The following is a 20,591-nucleotide window of genomic DNA, read 5'->3' on the forward strand; positions in this document are numbered from 1 at the left end:
AAGGCATGTGTCATGTAAACCCTACGGCGGATGTAGCACTCTGCAGGATCAGTCCTGCACACTGGTGATCTTCTCCAGCTCGCTTACTCAATTTCTGCAATCTTAGAACAGTGACAACTTGGCACAAAGCAGACACAGTGCACCTGGTCATCTGGCACATATAACCGAAGGCAGTGTCACCAGCATTGAAGCAATGATCCTCATGCACCAAATTTGCTGGGGTGGACATTGTATGCGGATGCCAGATTCTCACCTTCCAAAATAAGCCCTCTATTCTCAGCTCACCCATGGTCAGAGATCCCTTGATGATCAAAGGACATGCTACAAAGACACACTGAAAGTGTATCTCAAGAAAACTGATGGACATCACAAGATGGGAGGAGCAAGCCACCAACCGACCTCAATGACACTACTTCCTCCTCCAGGCAGTGGCCCGCTTCAAGGAGAAATGCCTTGCCCTCCAAGCTGAAAAGAGAGAGAGAAGAGGAAGGAAAAAGAAAACTTTCTCCCAGCAGGCAGCTGATCTGCCAGGAAATGTCTGCACCTACTGCAGGTGAATCCTGAGTCATCTCTAAACCCATATGTAAATCTCGACTTGAGAGATCGCTGATGATGATGACCTGGGGATCTGGCACATATACCAGAGCCCTTTTCTGGTTCAATAACTAGGTACACTTCCTCGAAAATGTAGCTTTATTTATGAGATATTGACACAAGTGTGATGCTTCCGCACCCCCTGGCTTGAAGTGGTTTCAATCATATACAGAGTTTACAGTTTAGTTGAACGGATCTCAACACGCCCACTATAAAAATTTGTTTCAGCACCCCTGAACACAAGTGCATGTCCACAAAGTGAAAGGATTTTAGCCTGCATTCAACCAAACCATCTTCCTTTTAATCTCCTGCTACAACTTGTCTGCTTCACTCCAATGGGCAAACACAGTATCGAATTCTGTCAGTGCAATTCAGGGAAAAGAATACCGTCAAGTTAAAAATGCGTGTATTTTAAAAGTTGCCTTAACAAGGTTGGTTTGGTTTTTTTAATAGCTAACTTAGAGTAGTGTGGCCTAGTGGATTGAGTGCTGACTTATGAAACCTGGGTTCTATGAGACTCTGCTACTAGCCTGTTGGGTGACCTTATGCCTCAGTTTCTCCATCTGTAAAATGAGAGTAATGATACTCATTTCCTTTATAAAGTGCTTTAAGATCCGCTGATGAAAAGCTTTATATAAGTGCAAGGAGGTATTATTTTCAGAACTGAAGGAAAGTGAAGCGAACCTGTACCGCTGCATCCTTGTACAAATGGATAAAACCCTTATAATGACTAAACAAAAGTAAACTAACTAGTCTATTTTCCTTGTCATAGAACAGTAGGGTTAGACTGGAATGCAAGGGTCAACCGCCCTGACAAGATGCAAGATTTGTTGTTGTCTAAACCATCCAAGACAGATGGCTACCCAACCTCCTCCTTTTGAAAACCTCCAGTGAAGGAGCTTCTACAGTTCCTTAGCTCCAAACTGTTAAAGGGACAGGATGCAGGTAAATATCATCCTGACAGGATGTCGGGGTGATATTTACTGTCAGGACAATATTTACCTGCATCCTGTCCCTTTTAGCATTTGGAGCTCTGCTGAAATGGTCTAAGGGGGTACAGTGAAAGCAGGAAGTGGGCTCAGGAGGGTCTGAAAGAATAATTAGACTTGTCTAGAAGCATAAATATAATCTCTAGAAATAAAAAGAACTGTGAAGTCACTAGGGAAGGAAGCTGGAAAGTGACTTGCCACATTTTTCATAATGAAAAAAAAACTGCAGCTACTCAAGTAGTTCTAAGCTGTTAAATATGCTGCTTTGAGGTGAGCATCACAGATTTTAACAGAGGGATGTTGTCCTGTCAAAGTCAACTGTATCCTTACAGAGATGCCAAACAAAACCTTCCTTGGCTGACCATAACAGAGATGAAACCTCTGCAGTTATTTGGTGAGAGAACAGCTGAAAGCCTCCTGCTAAGTTTTAATCACTCTGTTTTGTCAGATTATCAGAGGAACTGTTCTATTTGAATGTATGATAGCTCAATTCTGTTTTGTTAGAATCTCTCAGTATATAAATATGGTCAGATAGATGCTGCTTTCTAGTTTGCCTGAATACACCTATTCTTTCCTGTTTGGAAGTAGTTTAATTTATGTTTCTTTACTTGTTGGGATAGTTCATGATGATGATGCAACCTGACGACATCAGATACTATATCCTCATGTGCCAGAGTTTTACATCCCCAGCCTCCTTCCTTTTTTTTTATTTATTTTTTTTTTTTTACTGGCAATCCCTGCCATGTTGCCTGCTATTTTACCACAGAAAATCCAGCCCCGAGTAGTATGGGTATTTTAGTGGTCTTAAGCAATGTTCATTTATGCTAAAATGAGTATATTTTATAGTACAAGCTAATAAGTTAGGGTCCTGACCTAAATTTATGCATGCATGCTTGAAAAAGATAGAATCCCGATTCAATATTTCAACAACTGAAAAATCAGACCACTTTTATCCAGAAGTGTTGAGCTCTTACGGATTTTATAGATGACCCTGGGATGTGCATTCCCCACCTCTGAAAATCATGTCACTTTTTTATTTAGGTGCCATGACCTTTTATCCATATGTAGGGGAATAATGACCTGAATAAATCACTTTTTTCTGAACCTAACATCCTGGTAATATTTAGAAAAACCGGAGCTACTCGGGGTGACCCTATAAGCTATCAGACATTTTTACAGGAATAGTATTAACTTTTTGAAACTGTCAAAATCATTAGAAAACTTTTGAAATCATTATTTTCATTGCATTGGAATCTTCAGATCTTTGTAAATGAACCATCTTTGCTAGAGAGAACTTGTTAAGCCCAACGTGCAGCCATGTGTTCTTAATAAAAGAGAAATTCACCATTCACTGTAAAAGTTAGCTTCTTGATTTACAAATTAAAACTCAACCATACACAGTATTTCTTCTATTTCTTGCACAACTGACCTCTGAACTTCAAGGTGATAGATCACCCTATTTGGTGCAGTAATATAACCACCCATTAAAACCTAACAGCTCTGGTTGCCTTTTCCAGAGTGGTCACCAATCAGATACACCTAGGTTGGAAGACAATACCTCATTTAGAGAGATGAGGTTTTTCCCCAAATGTAATTATGTTTCATAGCTGCTGCAGCAGCCATAGTCATGCCAGCACATACAGCGGGTTCAGTTGTTTCCAGTAAAGATTTACCGTATTTATGACACATAAATAAATGTGTATTTTATGAGAGGTTGTTTACTCATTTGGGGGAATGTAGAGTGCATTCTCTGAGTTCCTCCATGGAGTGGCCATGTAGATAAGTTTCTCATGGGTCAGTAACTGGTTGACAGACAAGAAATAAAGGGTAGGAATAAATGGTCATTTTTCAGAATGGAGAGAGGTAAATAGTGGTGTCCCGCAGTGATCTGTACTGGGATCAGTGCTGTTCAACATATTCATAAATGATCTAGAAAAACAGGTACGCAGTGAGGTGGCAAAATTTGCAGATGATACATAGTTACTCAGAATAGTTTAAGTCCAAAGCAGACTGCGAGGAGTTACAAAGGGATCTCTCAAAACTGGGTGATTGGGCAACAAAATGGCAAATGAAATTCAGTGTTGATAAGTGATCTAACTTAGTTGTACCAGTCAAGAAAAAGATCTTGGAAGAATAAGTTCATGGAGGATAGGTCCATCAATTGCTATTAGTCAAGATGGTCAGGGATGCACCCCCATGCTCTGTGTGTCTGATTGCCAGAATCTGAAAGTGGACAACTGGAGATGGCACTAATTGCCATGTAATGTTTGTTGCCTCTGAAGCACCTGGCATTGGCAACTGTTGGAAGACAGAATACTGAGCTAGATGGACCATTGTTCTCAAGTTTGTGAGCAGCATCATTTAAATCTCTTTCTAACTAGCATAGCAGCTGAAGCTCACTATGGGATAGGAAGACTGCTGAAAAAGTTGAAAGTTTATTTAAAAATGGAAGAGCTTTTGATGAAACAAATGCAGTTGTGGTCACCTCCCTTGAGTCATGCGAGGCTCTATTTCTCCATCCCAGTGGTCCCCAACCTTTTTTGTCTGGCAGGCACCAGACAACAAGCCACAGAGGACCATGGCGGCAGATGAGCATCCGCCAAAATGCTGCCGACAAGTGGCGTCATCCAGAGGCGTTGCCGCCGAAATGCAGCTGAATTTCAGCGGATGCTCATCCGCTGGCCAGTATGCAGGTGCACTTAGATGCCCTAGTGGGCGCCATGGCACCCGCAGGCACCGTGTTGGGGACCCCTGCTCCATCCCCTGCCTAAAATGCTAGAGTGCTGAGCTTAGGAGCAATAATTTTTTTAGAAGCCTGCAACTTTTTGAGATTGGATCCTTTCATCATTCTTGCATTTGTCAAAGCTTGTAGAGTATGGCACTTTATTTTCTTGTCATATAAACCCTTTTAAGAATTTAAACTTTTAATTGAAAATTAGCTTTGAGTATAGTTAGAAATAGCCAGCTATGCCAGTAGCATGTAATCATTTCTGTAAATGGTTAAGTAAAAGTGCTGTGTTGTTGTTGTTTACTATTTTTCACTATAATCTTATGTCTACCTGAATAATATTCAGACTGTTTGTATAAAATATTACCACTTTGCTGTCCATTTAACAGGTAGGCTTTTAATGCTGCTTTCCATAGATGTAGAACTTTTGTTTCTCCAAGCGTTAATTACTTTTAGAAAATATCTTATTTTCTCATTTTCTTTTTTTTATTTTGGCTGCATTCTTGTAGAGGAAAAGTCCGGTAAGAAATAATTTGTTCTTTTTCTACCTTTTTATAACTTTTTTTTAACAGAATACTTTGCTTTGGTGTTTTTTCTGTTTCTTCTGTCCATTTTTCACTTGTCTGTAGAACTGAAATGTAAAATGCAAATACCGTATATCATTGTTTACAAATGATGGTGTCTATTCTTTCTCCTGTGGATTTAATTCAAAGGTATTTTTTAAATGAGCTAGTTTTGGCTTCCATTACATTTAATTATTTCCCCCTTTGGCTTGTATGAGGAGAGGAAAGTTTGAGGGTGTGTTTTGGCCAAAGATTTATGGGATGAAATCCTGTTCCCAATGTAGCCAATGAAAGTTTTCCCATTGACTTGGGTGGGCCAGGATTTCACCCATGGTATGTTTAATGCACATTACATTGCATGTCTAGTTATCAGATGATGGGGAAACCAAAAGTTCTATAGCATAACCTTTGCTGCTGTAGTAACATTAACAATATGAATGTGTTCTTGCCAAATACTTGGTTATACATTTTCATGCCATAACGTGTAGGCCTATACAGAGTTTTGAGCATTAAATGAGTTGTGTGGTCTGAGCACCAGATCTCAAGAGAGGAACTTCTAAATTCTAGTCTCATCTCTTATAATTACTCCTCCTATTGCCTTGGGCAAGTCCCTTGAACTTTCTACCTCATTTGCCATCTGTAAAACAATGATTTTTCCAGACAGTCGGGAGTCTTGTGAGTTTTGTTGGCTAATGTTTGGACTGAGAAGTGGGTTGTAAGATAGGCTGAGTGATAAGTTCTAGTTATTTAGGCATATTAGGTACATGTTATGAAGATGAACTCTCCTTTCTTCACTTTGCTACCTTACAGTACCTCTTATCACTTAAGTTTTCTTGTGGCATATGGTAAATATTTTTTCTACCAAAATAGTTTTGAAAAAACTTGAAGTAAAGTAAAAGTCCACTTGTTTCATCATTAAAAGAAACCAAATGTTTAAGAAATTTTACGAAGTATCTTAGTATTTTCTTCCATATTAAAAATTACCTTGATCAAATAAATAAATTATAAGAGGACTTGCTACCTAAGAGAACACTATGCATTTGACCTTGTCATAGAAAAAAAATGTAGGGACAGATCCTTAACTCACCTAACTCGGTAGCGCTCCACTGAAGTTGGTGGCACTATTGCATCTTACACTGACTGAGGTTCTGGTCTATAAACGTCCCACTATAACAGAAATGCCTTTCTGATTCATTTTCTCCATACCACTGCAACTTCAACTTGAAGTTAATTAGTAAATTTTAGGTGGAGCTTTCCTGCAGTGTGTCTGTATTGCAGGTGATGTGTCTGTATCGATGTGGCTTTTGTTCCTCTTCCAGAAATCTGGGACTTTTTGATGTTAGCTGTCTGCATAACCATTCACAAATAGCAGTCAAGTTTTATTAGAAAATCTAAATCTAAATTTGAATGCTCTCTTGGCTTTTAAAAAAACACTCATGCCTTTAATTATCAAAGGCACTTTTGTTTATCCAGTGACCCCATGGACTTTGTCACAGGTCTATTGAATTTCACATAGTTTTTTTTCTTGCTTTACTTATTTCCCTTGCTGGGCAGTATAGACAGCTGCATTCATACACATGAAATGGCCTACCTGCTGCAAAATGAGAGATGACTTGTCCCATGGTAGGATAAATGAGCTAACCAAAGATACAGAGGTCTGGTCAAGTCTTCATTGTGCACATAACTCCCATTAACCTTAATGGAAATAATACGTGCAGAACAAGGGAAAAATATGGATCAGGGAAAAGACCAAAATATGAGATGGCCCTTGGATAATGAGGAGTGGAGGGTTAGGGGGAAGGAGAATGAGAGAGGCACTCTAAAAGTATGCAATGGAGGTTTCAGTTAAATCCAACTATTTGTTATGTAAAACCACTGAAGTGCTCTCTGTTTTTTAAACAAATAAAATTCTTCTCAAACTTGCAAAAATACATAAAATTATGACTGTGGAGCTTTGCAAAACAAGAAGAGTATGCCCAAGGCAGTTGTGATTTTGACACATCTGACTGATAGCATGTGAAGTTCCAAAACCCTACAGCATCTGTTTGCAGAACACCTAGATAACGGAAACACAAGTCTGAGAGATGTCATGAGTAACTTCAATTTTGATTGACACATATGTGGTGATAGTAAGTTGCAGTTGTTTATTACAGGAAAAAGATTTTTACTGGTTGGCTACACCAAAGTTAAAAACAAAAACAAATCAAAGGCAGATTAGGAGGTTTCTTGGAAAACTGTGGGAAAATGACATGCATCCCTTCATTTACTTTCTTTGTGACTTTGGCATGACTGGCCAAAATGGCACATGTACCATGGCTTTTCCAGTTTTTTTACACAAGAATCTCAAACACTGAGAAATGTGAACATCTCAAATCCCCGACCTTATGTGGCAGCCAGGTCATAAGAACTTGTATGGTTCTTGATTTGGAACATCACCAGTTGCTTCTAAAACCTTAGATGAATTTAATTGTACTTGATTACAGATTACAGGTCCCTGAAAAATTCCCCCTCCACTTCTGATGTGACATTTGACATTAAGAATGTGTGTGTGTGTATTGGCAGGGAAAAGGGAGATGTCCTTGCTCAAGTTCCGTAACTGTTGATTACTATGTGCAGTAAATACACCCCAGTTCAGCTTAGCATTGTCTTCAAAAATGGTCAATACTTTTGTATCAAATTCATTAACCCAAAGAGACTGTCTCTTTGCTATTTGTGCAGGTGTGAGAAGAATATTAATGGTTTTGAAGAATATGTAGTACCTTACTCTCAACTTTATCACTGATTTCATGAAACTGTTAATTTTATCCATACGTTTTAACTTATCTCTGCTGTAACACACATGCTGTATATGTATATATATTCAATTATATACAAGCGCACGCAATAGGTCATATGTTCAGCCTTCCCCTGGTTGATTTGCTTTGCTCTGGCAGCACACAGCAGCCAAAAACCCCTGCCAGCCCTCTGTGAATTCCTATGTAGTAGCTCTAGGAGATGTGGACAGTGCTCTCGTGGTTCCCAGCTACTGGTACAGCACTTAGGAGTCATAGACAGCTAGGAGCAATTTAAAGGATATCTGAGGTTGCTGGAGTTCCTAACCCCAGGATCAGGGAGCTTCAGAGTACCAAAGCATACCCCACCTCCCACCCACTGCACCAAGCTTGTCAGCTGCAGCTGAAGATCTATGCCGGTGGCATCTTTATTGCTTGTATCAGCAGGTAAAGTTATAGTGATACCAAAGCAAATCCAAGCCAAAGAAATAACATCCTGTGTTGTCCAAACATGGTCTGTGAAGCTAGTAACTTAGCTGATGGGTGCACACACAGGTTCTCATTGGGACTTAGTGCCCTTTAAATAGGGAAGGGAATTTCATAGAAATGTAGAAGTGAACCATAGACAAGTAGGACTGGAAGGGACCTCAATAGGTCATCTAGTCCAGTCCCCTGCACTTAAGACAGGACTACGTAATAACTAGACCATTCCTGACAGGTTTGTCTAACCTTTTCTTAAAAATCTCTAGTGACGGAGATTCTACAACCTATCTAGGGCTTTCATATTCATTGGAAGACACTTAGGAGAGAATACTGATGGACTCCATGTATATGTACAACTTTCTACCCCATTACACCTCTGAAGCATACACCAAGGTGTTGGCTTATTATACACTTTTCTTGTTCTGCTACTGAGTTGCCTTCCTCTGTACACTAGTAAGGACACAGGAGTACCCAGAACCACAAATTGAGACTTTTTTTGGGTGTGGAGGGGTAATTGCTACCCCATAATCCATTCTTCTTGTGCTCTGCCTCTGGCTTAGTATTCTCACTCACTCTTTTTACCTTGGCTCACATTAACGAGTATTTTTCCTTATTGATAATAGGTAGTCATTGAGCTGGGACAGCATGTTCTCAAACCCTGTGATTTTCATTTTCAATCAACTGAAAATTTCCAAGGAAATATTTCCTTTCTGTTAATGGCAATTATTTCTCTCCTGAAAATAACCTTTTGTAGAGCTTTTTCTTTTTATTCATTGTTACCCTGGCATTCAAAACCAACTGCCTCTTAGTCCAGTTCTGTTTCTCAAATGCATATATAATGTACGCATCACCATGGTATTTAGGTGCCATGCGTTTGAAATAGTTGCTGGTCTGCTGCAGTTTCTTTATCCTCACAAGATTTGGGTTTGAAGAATCTCTCTCCGGGGAGGTCTGTGGCTTGTTTTTGGCAGTGTTCTCAAAGTTTAAAGACGCCTCAGGGTGAGATGACACCCTGCATAGACGGCATAACCCATTAACCTGCCTTGTAGAGTTGGATGAGACTTGTGTCTTTAAAACACGTGGGCTCCATTTGACACCTGACTTAGCACCCAAAAATACTTAATTTCTTTTAACAAAAGGCTTCCTGTAGCCTGGTAAATTAAATATATTTTTAAATAGGGAAATGTTGCTTCAAATCTTTTGGGTTTATGCTTCTATTAATATTTCTTTTTTAAATCCTGGGTTTTTTCCCCTCCTCATGGAAGGGTCCTGTGAGCTCCAGTGATGCCTCTTCTCTGATTTTTCCTCTTGAGAAGAAACTGTCAATCTTTCAATCATTATCAAATTGCTTTGTAGCATTTTGTGATTTACAAATGTGGATTAAAATTAAACCAGCCAACTGCTGTTCACTTGGAATCTGACCTGGGCTTTGACTCCAGGTGTTTTGAGCTGAAAGGCTAGTGCCCCAAGCTAGATACTCGGTGCTTTTTATATCTTATTTTAAGCTTAGTGCTTCAGTGGGTTGTTGGTCAGAGATTTGAACTGTGACATACAAGTGCCTCTAACTCTAGTTTATTAGTCTCATGGTGTAAGGGAAGCTAAAGTGGCTGAAAATTGTGCAGAGACAATTCCAGGTGCTACAGGAACAAGGAACAAAATGAGTTTATTCTAATAGGGCTCACTAGGACACACTGTGGTGTTTTCTGGCAGATATTTTTACTGTAACAAAGCAACATGACCTAGTGCTTAGTCCCTGACACTTTAAGCTTGGAACTACTGAGTTCTAATAGCAGCTCATCAGGACTCTGGGCTAATCATGTGCCCGCAGTCCTGCAGTGAGCTCCAGTGACTCTAATATTGGCAATACTTAGCATTCTTACATCTCAGCTCAGAGGGAATTAAGGTGCTCAGCACCTCAGAGTCATGCCCTAACCCTCTATCTCTCTTTATTTTCTTCATCTGTAAAACTTGGATAAGAATATGGTACCTCCTTCCCAGGCGCACTGAGCATTGATTGTGACACACTTTGAAAAATGTAATATATAAAACACTCTACACATGTTGAGTATTAGCTATTCCCTGTAGCGCTAATATTACTAGCTCAGAGGGAGAGAGAGAGAGATCTGTATGTCTGGACTGTGCCGGCCCTAGAGCGTTGGTCTTCTTGAGACAAGGACAATCTGGAGTGCGTTGTACGCACCAGTGTTCCGTTCTCACTCTCTGTAGTTGGGATGACCCCCAACAATAATTAAAATAGTGCATTCGATCATTTTTAATTTGCCTCTTCTTGAAAAATTATCCATTGACTCAGCTTTATTTTATGGCATGGTCCTAAAGAACTGAGGAATTATTGCAAGCAAGAAAGACAGAACAAGAGGAAGGGAACTTGATCTTGAAATCAGATGCACCCCTGTTAAGTCTCCACAGGTTGGATACCATCTCTCAGGCTTCCTCAAGAAATCTCCTGCGTGTTCTCCCATGGTTTTTCTCTTGAAACTGCTTATGTGGGTGGGTTCAGACAACTCTTGTCCATTGTGCACTCTCCCAGCTCCTCTGCTCTCCATGAGCCGGTCGTATTGTGAGGAGTATGGTAGCTGAGAACAGCGGAGCCTGGAGGACAACATGAGCAAAGCAAATCAGCCCATCTGCTTGCCCATTACTCCTGAGAGTGGGAAGGTGCTTGTAAGGAGGTTTCTCACTTCAGAACTGAGTTGTGAGGAGGAGAGCTCCATTGCCACAGGAATGAGGGGAAGGAGAAGCAGCTTGTAGAGATGCCTGAGGGATGTACTTATTACACCTAAAGTTGGGAACGTCAGGCACCCTAACAGACATCTTCCATCCCACTGTGATTCTGGAGCCTAATGTTTATGTAGTTTACCCCCAAAATTCCTGACAGCCTTGTAAATCTCTAAAAAGGGTATATAAAGCAGGTTCAAGGTCATCACCATTAATGAGCAAAACCCAAATTTGGCTGGGAGTGGGGGTGCGGGAGTTCACTTTTCAAAACACTGTATTTATTTAATTAGAAAAATCTCATATTACCCAAGTCTGTTTACTGATCTGTCATTCTCTGACTAGGTGTCTGTTCTCTCTTCCTTCTTGCTGATCACAGAGGCGCAGCCCGGTAAGAACTCTTACAATTTTGTAGTCCTTATATTTGTTGTGAAAATGGCAGACTAGTTGTTGGGGTCTGGTTTATTTAGCCTTAAATCATTTTTCCTTGGTATATGTAGTGAAGTAAATGAATATAAACTTTATTTGGTGTAAGGTTTTTTTTTTTAATTTAACCTTCTGAATGATGTATCAGAGAGGTCAATATACATGTTTCTTTGTTCAAATACATATGTATTTGTATTAGTCACTCAGGGTTCAGTCCAGCAGCAGTGTGAATGAGTTATGGTTATGCGAGCAGGCCTGGGGCATCAGTGCTTTGTTATTGGGCTGCTGAGCATGGTGTAGTGTTGTTCTCACAGTCCAACAGGGTGAAGAAAACCGAAGGGAGAAGGTGCTTCAGCTTAATTGCAAGAACACTGTGCCCAGCATACACACTAAAGCATTGAGCAGCTTGTTGTGGAAGATGTTCCATGAAACCCTCCGGAAGTGTTCTCCCATGGCTGCCCCTGCCTTGTTGCTTAAAAGCTGGCCTTAAAAGAACACAGGAATAGGTGCTACCCCTGATAGGTGGTAGGAATAAATGAAAATCCTGAAAATGGCTGCCATTCATATCAATTGCATTTAAGTACCTATTCCTCAACCATGCCCTATCCTTGTCTCCCCTGCCATTCTCTTCAGGAGCAAAACTGATTCCATAACGTGTACATGTGTGTCATAAAGGTAATTACCAGCATAGATGGTGGATTGGAGTCAAATTTCATTTACTCCTTAGTATTGATGTTTGTCTTCTCAATCAAATTGAGATGTCAGCTTTGTTACCTGTTTTACATATAAATTATGCTCATCTGGTCCTAAACCTTAGTGTTTGTTTCTAATTCCAGGGTGCAATTAAAAGGAATTTGTCCAGTAAGTATATATTTTTTTAGCTTGCAGGAACAGATAGTGTCTCAAGAAGATTGATTCTCTCGTGAACTTTAAAGAAGGCAAATTTATGTCAAAACATGTGCTCCTCTACATAGTTTTCAAAGTACACTTAAACTTTCATTTCCCAAAGAGTAACTCTTAAAGGAGAACTCTAGGTACTGTATTATTAATGACTGAATCCTTGAAATGGATGGGGGATGCAGCGCATGTGCCGTTGAACTGCTGTACGTAGTGTTCCACCCTTCAAGGATGTGTTGCTTATAAAATTAACTTAGTCTATTAATGTAGGGTGACCAGATGTCCCGATTTTTATAGGGACAGTCCTGATTTTTGGGTCTTTTTCTTATATAGGCTCCTATTACCTCCAACCCCCTGTCCCTGTTTTTCACATCTGCTGTCTGGTCACCCTACTATTAATGTGATATGATGCCTCTAAAGTGAAAAGGCACATGGAGCATTCTAAGTTGGTGGCATACAACCCTGTTCAACAGACTATATTTCTTGGAACGTAAAATAGTCCCAATGACAAATTTTTTAATAAGGAGGAATAAAGAAGGAAAAGCTAGTGCTTACACCTTTGTGCTCTCAAATCAGAAAAATTAGAGAGCAGACAATTTGATTCTGCTTTCTACGCAGACAGCTATACAATGGGCTTGGTATGTGGTGATTTGCTGAGTTACACACATACTGTAAATCCCTGCATAAAGGGATGAGATTAATATATTTGTATGTATTGGGGAGCTGAATTACACTTCATCACCTTATTATGGGTTGAGATCACTCAGCCTCTGACTTCTATGTCAGAGTGCCCAAGTTTAATTTTTAGCATGTAAGTGCATGCTAGTTTCATGTAGTTGATGTGACTCACCTCTTTGAGTAGTTCATGTGAAAAAGTGAGATAGAGAACTCAAGTGAGAACTGATCTAAACAGAACTATCATATGTGACAGGTGAAGAGATAGCAAGACCTAGGCGTTCAACACCAACTCCAGAACTTGTAAGGTCAGTATGAAAGAAATTGTAAATTAATCTAGATATTGCACAATGTTAGTCTTGGATCCTTGCACCAAAGGTAGAGATGAGCAGTTAACTTATTACCTAACCCACAGCTACTTTGGGAGTGGATACCCTGTTCGTTTTGTACATGAAAATCTGCAAAACTATCTAGAGTTGATACCATTCTTGGTAGCAACTTCAGGAAAGAAGCATTTTTAAAGCATTTCTTAAATGGTCTTAAAAACACCATCTCCAGCATTTCATCTTACTTCCTGGAACCAATCATAATTGTAAGAATGATGTAAAAAAGTGGAAGTGCCCTCCATGAAGTAAAGTAAATCCATATTAATATATTCTCCTGCCTACTGGGTCAAGATGACTCAGTGCCAGCCTGAAGAGTTCACTGTGTGCTTTAAGGCTGATAAATAAGAAAGCTTTATCTAAATTTAGCTCCCTACCTGTGACAACTTAGCTGTCTGGTTATCACTAACACAGCCACCTTCCATTTCACAGGTGGCTTTGCTTATTTCAATGATGGGTGTCTAGTGTGTAATCAGACTTTTGCCTGTCTTGTTTGTAATCCATTTACCAAGCTATATTATTTGGGACCTTTGGTTGAAAGGTCAATCAAATCTTATATAAATGTCAGTGATTGTATTTATTCATGATGCTTCCTCTCATGCTCACTATAACAACTTTGTAAAGATATCAGATGCCATGGTGATAGGCACTGTATAAAAAAATCAATAGATATAGAAGCATACCAAAAGCAAATGCAGAAATAAAGGCCTGCTGAGGCCATTTATATTAGTTTTCTTTATTCATGTTGGGATGATGCCATGATACTATAAAACAATCAGGTCTCTTCTAATCTTTGGAATAAAGCTATGGAATGTATGGAATGAAACAGAAAAAAGAGAGCCAAGCCAAACATTTAATGTTAAACATCGCCCTAAGGGTGGTGATCTGCCACTGATGTGCAAGTAATTGATATCCAGAATAATACTTATTTGTATTAACAGGAGTTATCTATGCAATCTGTCTATATTAGTTATCTCTCTAGTGCCTAGCTCTTGTGACACCTTAGAGACGAACACATTTATCTGAGCAACAATCTAATGGGTCCATGGCCAACTAGGTTTGGCACCTTTGCTATAATAGCACAGATCCTTGTCACCTGAACTAAAGAAGAATCTTCACATTGGCTGTGTCTACAGTGCACTGTAGTGCAACTATGGTGTGTGTGGGTGTGGGTGTGAATCGCAGCACACATTGAAATGCTGCAGTGCTCTGTAACTGCCCTGTGTGGAGAGTGCAGGCATGAACTAAAAGTAACCTAGTTTGTATTAGCATGGTCCTTTTCAGATAGGACAACATTAACGCAAACCAGGTACTTTTTAGTTTGTGCCAGCAGCATCCACATGAGTCAATTACAGCACTTTGGTGTGTGCTGCACCTCACACCCCAGAAGTCCAAACGACAGGACAGTACAGACAAGTTCTCAGTAGACCTGAGGGTTTTCATCTTCCCTGTGGGTCAGCCGCTTGCAGGCTATATAGTCAGACACTTGATCAATGCTGGCAGTATCTCCAGTAGAGACAGGGCCACCCAGAGGATTCAGGGGGCCCAGGGTCTTCGGTGGCAATTTGGTGGTGGGGGCCCCCTGCTGTTGAAGACCTGGCACTTTGGCAGCGGGTCTTGGGGCGGAAGGACCACCTGCCGCGGGGTCCTCAGGGCACTTCAGTGGTGGGTCCCGGGGCGGAAGGACCCCCTGCCGCCAAATTGCCGCTGAAGACCTGGAGCAGAAGAAGCTCCGGGGGCCAGGGCCCCGCGAGAATTGCCCCACTTGCCCCTCCCACCCCAGGCGGCCCTGAGTAGAGAGTGTGGTATGAATGCATGCTAGTTAGCCCTTTAATCCCACACATAGCACTGAGAGGCGAACACCTCAGGACCTCTTCATCTTTTAAGCCCATTTACAGTTTGTTCTTTACATTTCTTATGCTAATATTTGTATTACCTTGCAGCAAAAAAGCCCCGGATGATCCTTCAGCCCTTGCCCCACTGTTTGGCCCACCACTGGAGTCAGCATTTGAGGAACAAAAGTTGGAAGGTATGAAAATCGACAGAGGGGTGGGTTGCTTGCTTGTTTATTTACTAGCCTGGCCATTTTTTAAAAATGGGAAGGTTAGTTTGAAATAAGCCTTTTAAAAAAATAAGTGAATTCTGTAATAAGGTCAAATGTGCAACAAGTCTACTTGATCACTCTCCCTGCCGTTGAGACATTGCACCCTGTGTTACTCCTTCCTGTACAATGCATAGAAACTGGCACAGTCTTCAGATTATAAATTGATGATAAACATTTAACTAGTAGTTACAGTGCATGCAAAATAATTACTCTCTCGCAAAATCAAATTTAATCAGTGATCAGTTTTGTAAGTAACTTACACTTCTGATACAAACCAAACCATAGTCACAGGGGATATCTTATGCTCCAGGTGTAGGCCCCTCAATCCAATATAAACAGAACCACAAGGGATATAATTTCCTGGAGAGTATCTCTGTTAAATATAAACAGCATCCCAGAGGATGTAACATCATGGCATTTTCTCTGTGAATGTGACTTTCTATATTAAGCAGATAGACCAGGCATTTGAAATCCTTTTAAAAGGAACATCAGCTCCAGCCAGACATTGAGTCAGGGAGAAGCATGTGCCAATCCAAGTATCGATGGAATGTTTGTATCTTCTGTCTGGTAGAAATTGATATTAATAATTAATTAGTGGATTCTATAATTGAAATTATTTTGTATTGCTTTGGTGTATGTGATTTACTTTTGTATTCTTAGCTCCTTTAGATCAGACAGAGATATGGGGTTCTGTCCAGCCAGTGAATTCCAGTCTAGATTCTCCAAAGCTACCAAGACCTTTTCCAACTGGAAGTAAGTTAAGTGTTGATTATCAGTCTGAAAAATCAGGTGTTTCATTTTTATTATCTGGGCTAGGTATACTATGCAATATATAGGTATACTAGAACACTGTAATCGTGTGGCAAGTTAGTTTGTTTTTACTGGACTGACTTCAACTGCAACAGACTAGAATGGGAAAAGGTGACATTAGTTTAATAATGTATTGGATAGATAGCTTTCAGAATGAAGGAGACAATGCACTTCATCCCTGGGGAGAGAAGCTTCTGCCTGTAATGTATCTGGATTTGCAAGGCTAAATTTCTCTCTCTTTCTCTGAAGAGAGAGAGAGAGAGATATCTAGGAACAAATACAGCATATGATGGATACTATAGCTCCTGCTTATCTCCAAGAAAGATCCCGCTATCCTAAATTTAATTCACAGTTATATCTCCAGAGGAAATAATAGAAATGTCGGATTGGAAGAGACCTTGATAGGTCATCTCCAGCCTGCTACACGGAGGGAGGACCAAATATATCTAGATATCCCTGACAAATGTTTGTCTAACCTGTTCTTGAAAACCTCCACAACATCCCCTGGAAACCTATTCCAGTACTTACCTGTCCTCAATAGTTTGAAAGATTCTTCCTAATATCTAACCTAAATCTCCCTTGCTTCAGATTAAGCCCATTACTTCTTGTCCTACCTTCAGTGGACATGGAGAACAATTGATCACCCTCTTCTTTATTACAGCTCTTCATGTATTCAAAGATTATCAGGGCCCCGCTCAGTTTTCTTTTCTCAAGACTAACCATGCCCAGTTTTTTTTTAACCTGACCTCTTAGGTCAGATTTTCTAAATCTTTTATCGTTTTTGTTGCTCTCCTGTGGGCTCTCCGATATTTTTCCACATCCTTCTTAAAGTGTGGTGCCCAGAACTGGACACTGTACTCCAACTGAAGCCTCACCGGTGGTGAGTAGAGCAGGACAATTGCCTCTTGTCTTACATGTGGCACTCCTGTTAATACACCCCAGAATGGTGATATCCTTTTAGTAACTGCATCACATTTCATTTGTAATCCACTGTAACTCCCAGATCCCTTTCAGCAGTACTACCGCCTAGCCAGTTATTCCCCATTTTGTAGTTGTGCATTTGATTTTTTTTCTTCCTAAGTGTAGTTCTTTGCACTTGCCTTTGTTGAAGTTCATTTTGATACAGATAGTGGTGATGCACACTAATTGCCCTATACTCATCATTTAATTATGCAAGAATTTTAAGATAATCTGCCATGATAAAAAGCAGTCATAGTCCTATCTCTGTGCCACGTTGCTGAATCTTGGGACAAGTGTGCAATTAATCTTTACCAACTCTGAACCTTCAATGGCATTAAAAAGAAGACACCCTGAACAGGAGGAACCTACAAAGAATCAAACACACAGGTTTTTTTCAGGTTAATGCATCTCTTGAATTTATATTCTTTCCTCTGACCTGTTTTTCAGCACCTCCACCACTTCCACCAAAAAACATTCCAGCTACACCACCTAGGACTGGTTCTCCCTTAACAGTTGGAATAGGTAAGAATGAGGCATTACGTTTATTAGCTCATGAAATAATACTGCATAAGATATATACCATGCATAACTGAGCATGGGTCTGTAACCACTGACTCCAGAACCCCCCACCGACCTCAGTGCAATTTCTGCATATGTAAATACTTATAGAATCAGGTCCATTCTGAGGAAATCTGCATAATGACCATGTATTTGAACGTACTTGTATATGTTTAACTCACATGCATTTTATGTTTCCTTTTTATTTCCGCTGTTTTAGCATCTATTGTGTTCAAAATTATACCACCTAAGTCCTACATACAGAGCCCTTGGTTTTTTAATGGTTTTGTCATCTTTACTATCTATTGGTTTATTTCCTCTCCCACTTTTTGGTTCTGAGCCATTTTAGTAAAGAAATGTGACACTAGTTCTAAAGTTATACCTGAAACTGTTATAGTAGCTCTTTAAATTGGCTTTTCACTTTCATTTTGAATGTATTTTTAAGGTTCAATTCTTGTGAAATATGGGTGAAAAACTAATGTTCCTTTTTCTAAGAGCAATTCGGGGTCTGATCCTGTAATTCTTATCCCAAACTCCTGTTGCTTTTCAATGGGAGGCTAGGGTGCAAAGTTGGGATTTAATCTAGAATTAGAAAATCTCAGTGTTGTTCATGCAGAGGTATGCCAAATAGCTTTGCTAACTATAATACTTGTAAAGATGTATGGTGAAAGAAATCTAGGCTATGTGGAATGCAACAGGAGTAAACGAGGTGGCTAGCAGACATAAATTTATCAACTAAAATCAGAACTGTATGTTTAAATAAAGAAATGCAATCATTGTTCTTTGAAACAGATGCATTGTTTGGAAAACAATAGTTACATTATGCAACATGAACATTCAATGCAAATGTGGTATATTATTGAGCCATTTAGTGATATAGAATCTCTATGCAATGAACTTAGTGCTCTATTCATCAATATATTTATTCATACTCACGTATCTTCATTTTTCCATTTTATAGCTATGCAGTCAGATGGCAGTTGTCAACCTGCATAAAATAGCATTCATCAACAAGAGCAAATGAAATACGCAGCCATGTGTGACTATATATTTGCTGGCTTTTGGCTTGCAGCATATTTCAGTATGTGTATCAAATGTGGTAATACAGAAAGGTCTCTTTTTAAAATTGAATACATTTTACTCCCTAAAATACAGCATGAGTCCTCTGTGACAACAGAGTCAGAAGATGGTTTTCTAAAATCTAAGAATATGCAATAGATGTAGATGGATGTACACAGGAGGGTATGTAGTTATTATAGTAGTGCTGTAGTGGGTATAGCTGGGGACTCCTGGGTTGGACCATCTTTTGCCACTGACTTTGAGACTTTGGACAGATCACTGTGTTAATCAGTGTACCCCTTCATTAAATAGGTATAATACAACCTCTCTGGGATGTGGTTAGGCTTGCTTAACTTTGAGATCTTCCATAAAAGATGCTATACTGTGTGAGTGTCCAGTTTGATCATCAGTATTCCACAGTAAGGAGGACAGACAAAAATCTGAGTACTAGAGGAATATGTGGGGTTTGTTTCCATTGGCTGCAATACAGCTATGTTGATGAATTCTATTTCCACATTGGTTACAAGGCTAGATTTGCTCAAAAATTAACAATAAATGGTGTGTGATGACTCAGTTCATGAGTAAAGCCTTAAAAAAACCCTGTATCCACAGTAGGTTACAACTGAAATACATACACACTGTATGCTACAGTATATTGCATGTACATTGCCAGTATATAAGTGTTCCAAAATAGCGTATGTGCATTAACCTGTGTAAATATGCAGGTTATCTCAAGTGAATCTCAGGTTACTGTGCTGTGTGTATATTTTTAAAATTTAGTAATAATTCACACAATGTTAAGTTATTCAGACAATGCGTAATGAACATCACTAGCCAATTATATATTTCAGCAGGATGCAGATATGATGTAAAGTAATATACAAGAAAGGTATACATATGGTGTATATAGTGCATGCTTTTTTCATATAATGTATATATTTTAATCCCATATGTGCTTTTGTATATTGTGCATAACCGTATTACGTAGATATTTTCATGCACATGAACCATGTCTCCAATAGCTAGTAAGAAAACATGCTTTTTAAGTATCGCTGCTGGAATGTAGCTGACTTTGCAAGCCCCGTATAAATGTAGAGTATAGTGCAACTTCAGCTATACCATCAATATTAAAGTTTAAAATAAACTACTTTGACCACAGGAAGTGACCAGACAGCAACAGAGGTCAAAAGTGACAAACTACCATCCATCAATGACTTGGACAGCATTTTTGGCCCAGTGTTGTCCCCCAAGTCTATTGCTGTTAACGCAGAAGATAAGTGGGTCAATTTTTCTGATCAGTCCCCGGAAAACGTAACAGCAGAGTTGACTTCAAGGGAAAAAGTGGTGTCCCCACCTGTGGCATCAGAAATCCCAGCTGAATCTCCAGCTGTTGAAACCTCCCGCAATGTTCCATCACCTCTCAATTTAGAAGAGGTTCAGAAGAAAATTTCTGAGCAAACCCACGTTAAAGATGATAACTTAGAAACAACAGCATCTCCTAAAGATTTTGGGTTGGGACAGAGAGCTACACCACCTCCCCCTCCACCACCTACCTACAGAACAGTGGTGTCATCACCTGGACCCAGCCCTATCAGTGGCACAGGAAGCACCAGTGGTATGTCTTATGGCTTGAGTGTGCTTCAATGTGCCCATGAATGCCTTTTTGCTGCAGTGTGAACACAACCTTTTAGCTGCTCTTAGCTGGCTTTTAAGCATCAGTCATTCCCTTTTGTTTGATTGTACTGTGCCCCCAGTGGCGTCGTCTTTTCATATAATGCTCTTGTGGTCCGAGTCGAGCTTGTACCCTGGATATCATGTTTCCTTTTACCCTGTCATTGTTGAGTGTCTGACATGAGAG

The 20,591-nt window shown here is 39.8% G+C and overlaps 1 protein-coding gene across 3 annotated transcripts in view; it reads left to right on the forward strand.

Annotated features, from left to right (window-relative positions):
* Positions 1-20,591, forward strand: part of SGIP1 (SH3GL interacting endocytic adaptor 1) — a 150,530-nt gene that overhangs the window by 80,341 nt on the left and 49,598 nt on the right. For all 3 annotated transcript variants that reach the window (XM_045028904.1, XM_045028905.1, XM_045028906.1), the window contains 8 exons: positions 4,821-4,832; positions 11,241-11,252; positions 12,124-12,148; positions 13,116-13,167; positions 15,186-15,271; positions 16,007-16,099; positions 17,564-17,638; positions 19,893-20,348. In XM_045028904.1, coding sequence (XP_044884839.1) covers positions 4,821-4,832; positions 11,241-11,252; positions 12,124-12,148; positions 13,116-13,167; positions 15,186-15,271; positions 16,007-16,099; positions 17,564-17,638; positions 19,893-20,348 — 811 coding nt within the window. The remainder of the gene's footprint in view (positions 1-4,820; positions 4,833-11,240; positions 11,253-12,123; positions 12,149-13,115; positions 13,168-15,185; positions 15,272-16,006; positions 16,100-17,563; positions 17,639-19,892; positions 20,349-20,591) is intronic.

This window comes from Mauremys mutica, chromosome 8 (assembly GCF_020497125.1).
Source record: "Mauremys mutica isolate MM-2020 ecotype Southern chromosome 8, ASM2049712v1, whole genome shotgun sequence".
NCBI lineage: Eukaryota > Metazoa > Chordata > Testudines > Geoemydidae > Mauremys > Mauremys mutica.